Source organism: Bison bison, unplaced genomic scaffold (genome assembly GCF_000754665.1).
Source record: "Bison bison bison isolate TAMUID 2011002044 unplaced genomic scaffold, Bison_UMD1.0 scf7180017864148, whole genome shotgun sequence".
NCBI classification, from domain to species: domain Eukaryota; kingdom Metazoa; phylum Chordata; class Mammalia; order Artiodactyla; family Bovidae; genus Bison; species Bison bison.
In genome coordinates, this window is record NW_011494720.1 from 8893310 (window position 1) to 8898763 (window position 5454).

The 5454-nt window shown below is 41.4% G+C and overlaps 1 protein-coding gene across 1 annotated transcript in view; it reads left to right on the plus strand.

The window, feature by feature from the left end:
• Positions 1–1675: 1675 nt before the first annotated feature.
• ACAT2 (acetyl-CoA acetyltransferase 2) overlaps positions 1676–5454 on the plus strand; it is a 20888-nt gene continuing 17109 nt past the window's right edge. The window contains exon 1 of the mRNA XM_010840919.1: positions 1676–1726. Within this exon, the coding sequence (XP_010839221.1) occupies positions 1676–1726 (51 nt within the window). The remainder of the gene's footprint in view (positions 1727–5454) is intronic.

The following is a 5454-nucleotide window of genomic DNA, read 5'->3' on the forward strand; positions in this document are numbered from 1 at the left end:
CAGTGGTTGTTTTTTTGTTTGTGTGTATGTGTATAGCATTTGTCATTTCTTTTCATTGAATAGCTGAATGTCTACTCCATTTTTCCACATACCACAAAGGTGGAACTTAAGTCCATGCATACATTTAATTGTGCACTTTGTTTTTCTCCTGCCTTATACAAATAATTGTTAAAATATTTCAAAATTCAGAAAAATGTAAAGAAGGAAATAGTCACCGAAGTATTTGTTAGGTTATAATTGAAAAAGTAGGCTTTGTGAAATGATTTCAGGTAATTAGGTATCGTGTAGTCAGTGATGTTTTAAAATCTTATCCACTTACACGGTTTTGTACTAATAACATCTGCTAATATTATGTAATAACAGTGTGGAGTGTTAGAATGAAGGCGAAATGTTTTAAAGAGGTAAGACTGTTTGCTTCATTTCCTGTCACGTTTTAAACATTAAGTATCAAGGTCCAGTTGGGGGTGGGAGGTAGTCTCAAGAGGGAGGGGATATATGTATACTTAATAGCTATTTCATGTTGTTGTACAGCAGAAACCAATACAAATTGTAAAGCAGTTATTCTCCAAATAAGTATCAAGGTCTGGAATGGAATGGCTCTAAAATAGCTTTTCATATGTGTGGTTAAGATGAAGTATGAGTTTTGCTAAAAGCAAAATACTTTGTTTTATATATATCTGTAATATAATCAGGGAACCTCAGACGGAGAGTTAACGGCATTTGAAACTGAGGTACAACTTGAAAATAACTCCTTTGGTTTTGCTTAACTGGCATACAAATATATCTGGTTTTCATGGTGTAGTAAAATACTGAACTTGTCTTTTGATTAACCTTTTGTGCAGTCTTCAAGTGTTGAAAAAGATCCTACACAATTTTAAATGAATTTGCTTATATACATTTTGGTATGTACTGAAATAACTATTTCCTTGGTGTATTAAGTAATGTGGACTTTGGCTTTAATTGTATATACTTTTAACTTGCTGAATTTAAACGGAATTTCTCTTCCTTTTTGTGGTATGTAATCATTGGTGTGTGCAGGAAGAAATTTTTCAACTAGTGATAGAATTGTGTGACTAAATTTAATAGGCCTATTATGTATCATTACCAATTTTCAGAATTCTGTTGAATCTGCGTTAATGGGTGAATGACTTGGGCAGAGAGAACTCAAGGTTGTTGGTATTTTTTGTTTCTGGAGTTGGATGCTTTATTTGCCTGGTGTGCCTGATTAAAGAGATGGTAAATCATAATGGAGGTTGAGAGTGACCTAGATTTTAATAGGCTGGAATCCTGGCTCTACCGTTTATCTACTTCATGACTTGAGTCAACTACTTTATCTCTGTGGCTCCAGTGTTTCCCTGTAAAGAGCAATAAATGAGTTAATACATGTAAAGTGCTCTCAACAGCACCAAGCATCTAGTGACTGCTCACTAAATGTTCACATGACTGTTACCTTGAAGTTCCAGTCCTGGTAACAGACTGTCTCCTTTGGTCATACTCCCAAGTAGAAATTTTTATTGTTTGGGTAGTTTCCACTGATGGAACAGGACAGTAGCTTTAATGTATTGTTGTATCTTGGAGGGAAAAGTCAAAAGCCGCCTGTATTATTTCATTTCTGAGTTTGAAGTGTCTTACTTCTTAATGCTGGACAAGTGCAGGTGCCTAAGCATTCTTGAAGATGGAGAACCCAGCTTTTGGCAAAAGGCTTGCCGAGTACTGCCAAAGAACGGTAATTTTATGGGCAGACAACTTAGTTAAAGCCCAAGATGATAAAGTATCTGTGTTTCTACTTGAACATTATTTTCAGAGTGTTTACTATGAAGGTAGCCAAAAAAAAAAAAAGGTCTTAACATTTTTTGACATGTTTTAAGTACTTACATGCCAGAAACTGACGGATATTTTACATGCATTATAATTTTTATCATCACTCCATGAGACAGGCACTTGTTATCCCCACCTACACAGTAGTAGATGTGCTTAAAAGGGTCCTGTAAAAAGCAAAGGGTTGGCAAACGTTCGAGCTGCCCTTCAGGTGCTGTTACTAAAGCTCTCTGGACATGTCAACCTCAAAACTGGCCGCTGACCCAGGTCTGATGCCAAGAGCTGATTCTTGACTCTGCCATTCTGCCTCCCTTCATCCTCTAGAGTAAGAGGAAAACAGTGTACCTGAGCTTCTAAGGAGGACACTTCACCAGCCGCCTGGGTGGTCACTGTGGTAAGCGGGTCAGAAACTCCCAAAACGGCAGTGCAGTATGGGAAAAATGCAAACCATGATTCTAAGTATATAGTTCAAGATGCTAGCTAAGGGAAGAGGGTTTAGTTAACCTCTCAGAAGTGGTTAATTTTGGCCCTCGAAGGAAATGATACTAACTAGTTTGTGGACAAAAAGATTGAGACTGCATCTGAAATTACTAGGGGATATACCAGTTGCTATCTCTTAACAAGATTTAGCGGGTACCACTGCTGGGATGATTTTAATGAGAAAACAATGTAAAAGTGCTTGTTACATAGGGCTCACTAGACTAGTTCTCTTGACCTCTCAGCTATGTTTGATGCAACAGAGCACTCAGGTTTCTGGGACACTTGTGCAAACAACGTAAAGTCATTCTGGCAGTTTTCTCTCAGATGTTTCTTACTGCTCACTAATTCTCACTGTTCCCTGTGCCCAACCATTGCCTACTGCTCTTCTCTGCTGGCACTTCCCTATCTGGCCCATATATAGCTTTGGGGTAGACAAAACTGTGAGGACTCCCCTGAGGATAGGTGCTGCGTGGCCACTCAACAAAAGCAAACAATTGTCCTCAACTTTTGCTGTTAGGTTGGTGGGCTCTGAATAGAGCCTCAGGTGGGAAACAAGTGAATACATTTCTTGCATTCAGAAGAATATAGTCATTCAGATATATAAGGCCCTGAGCTTAAAGAATGTATTAATTTATATTGTAATGTGCCAGGGGCTGTGCATAAAGCAATACAGCAAGATCTTGTGAAGACAGAAGTAGGAAGTTTAGTAAGTAGAAAGACAAAGATAGAACATGCTCAGAGGTACTAAATAGGAAGTCTTCCTGGAGGAAGAGATGTCTAAGTGGAGTGCTACATGGTAGGCTGGTAAACAGAAACTCAGCTTTGAATAGAGATAGAACAAAGACTTGAAGAGGTGGGTACAATGGGTTTGGTTTAGGCATGTTAAATTTGATGTGCTTATGGCAAATTTTCATAGGGTCTGTCAGCTCAGAAGACAAAGTAGGGAGAGATTTCCAAACAAACAGTAAAAGGGCAAAGTAAGCCTGGCTGAGAGTGGCCAGAGACGTAAAGGGATGCTGGTATAGAACAGAGTGTGAAATCGAAGGACAGGTTCCTTAAATTCCTTAGAGACTCATGTTTCTGGACAGAACACATTCCAGTCAGAAGACTGCTGATTCCATCAGGGTTCCAAACGCTGAGGATTCTCCTGACCACCATTATCCAAGCATTTCCTTCTCCACAGGGCCTGTGCTTTATAGTGCATGTCTCTGTAAAGTCTTAATGTGGGTTCCCAGGACCTAATGAATTTTCAGTCTACTTGAAAGCTCTTCAGAAGGATCACCCCTGTCTTGTCAACAGTTTTCCCTCCACAACCTGTAACTAAATTTTCTTCCTCCAGTGTTCTCAACAAGTTGCACTGCCTGCCTGGAAACTCTTTGCTTCCTAGTGTATTAGGCATTTCTCTCTGATTTACTGAACAGAGTAACTTCTAGGGAGTCAGCCTGGATGAATCAGGATGCTTTAAGTTTAACAGAACAGCTTAGCTAAGACGGGCTTAAACAATAGTATGTGTTAGTCGTTCAGTCGTGTCCAACTCTTTGCGACCAAATGGATTGTAGCCTGCCAGGCTCCTCTGTCCATGGGATTTCCCAGGCAAGAATACTGGAGTAGGGTTGTCATCCCCTTCTCCAGGGGATCTTCCCATCCCAGGGACCGAACGCAGGTCTGCATTGCAGGCGGATTCTTTACCAGCTGAGCCATTCATTAGGGAAGTCAGGACTTAAACAATAAGGAAAACTTTTCTCACACTGTTGGAAGATGAGAGGTTGAGTGAAGTCTGGAGTTGCTCTCAAAGATGTCCTCCAAAGGCCATAGTTCTGTTCATCTCTGCTCAGATGTCTTCAGAGTGTTGGCCTTGCAATCATGCTGGCTCTTCTCATGATCAAAATGTGGGTGCAGCACTTCCAGGCTTCACACCCAGACACCACAATGTCCATAGGGAAAAAGGATCTATCTCTATCTTTCAGAAGTGAGAATACATTTCCCAGAGCGACCCAGCAAGTTTCCCTTCACATTTTTGTGGCCAAGATTAGGTCAGTGTACATTCCAAAACCACTGGCCAGGGCTAAGACTATTTAGGGTAAAATGAATGTTTAGGATCCAATCACTATATAACTGGGATCATGGGAAAAAGGTGAAAAATACTTTTTTTTTTTTTAAATAAACAGGATAAGTCTATTCAGCTTGGAAATTCCAGCCATCACTGATTACCCCACCAGTACCCTTTACTCAAACACCTTGTCAATACAGAAAATGGTGGTTTAGTGTTAATTATTAACTCCGTGTCTATTGCCAACTCTAACCTCTTTGTATGCAACCCTTGGGCATGGGTAAAGCTCTCGGCTAATACCATGAAAAATGCATTAATATCTCTTTTACAAGCATTAAGCCCTTATCGTGTGTCCAACACTGTCCTATTGCTAGAGAGAATAAGACAAAGCAAGACTTCTCTCTGGGAGACTAGATTTTTGGAGTGAGTCCAGGGCAAAATCGCCAGAGCTGAGGCTGGCAAGCGGGGCCAGGTACTGAGGTTCCTAGAACTCTGAAGGATTTTGAACTTTGCCCAACAAGGGATAGGAAGTTGGAAAGGGTTTAAAACAGAAGTCATCCAACTGTTGTTATTGTACACGCTCCTTGCCTTCCAGACTATCTACACGGTCAACTAGGGGAAATCCTTTTGATGTGTGGGACAGAAACACTTTGCTCACACACTCGCTGCTATGGCTGATCCTCCAGGATAAGAAAGGCAAGGGGGCCAACTCCACAAAAGGGCACGGAGTCCTCCCACTGTTGGCAGAGAGGAACCAAGCTAACCCCCTACGTAAATGAATGATGGGTTACGGACGCCCAGGCAAAAACAAAGAGGAACTTGAGAAGCCCCGAGAGCAAAAAGCACGCATCAGAGAGGCCCGCAGGCCTGCAGCTGGTTGGATTCACACCGAATTCTCAATGCAGAGATACAGAGCCTGGGCTGAACGCCGGATACGCCTGCCGCCTCACTTGTCAGTGACTCCAAAAAATCCTTAAATTCAAAAAAAGACAACCTTCCTGAGTCGGGAAGATCCCCCGGAGAATGAAATGGCAACCCACTCCAGTATCTGTGGGGAAATCCCATGGACAGAGGAGCCTGGCAGGCTACAGTCCATGGGGTCGGAA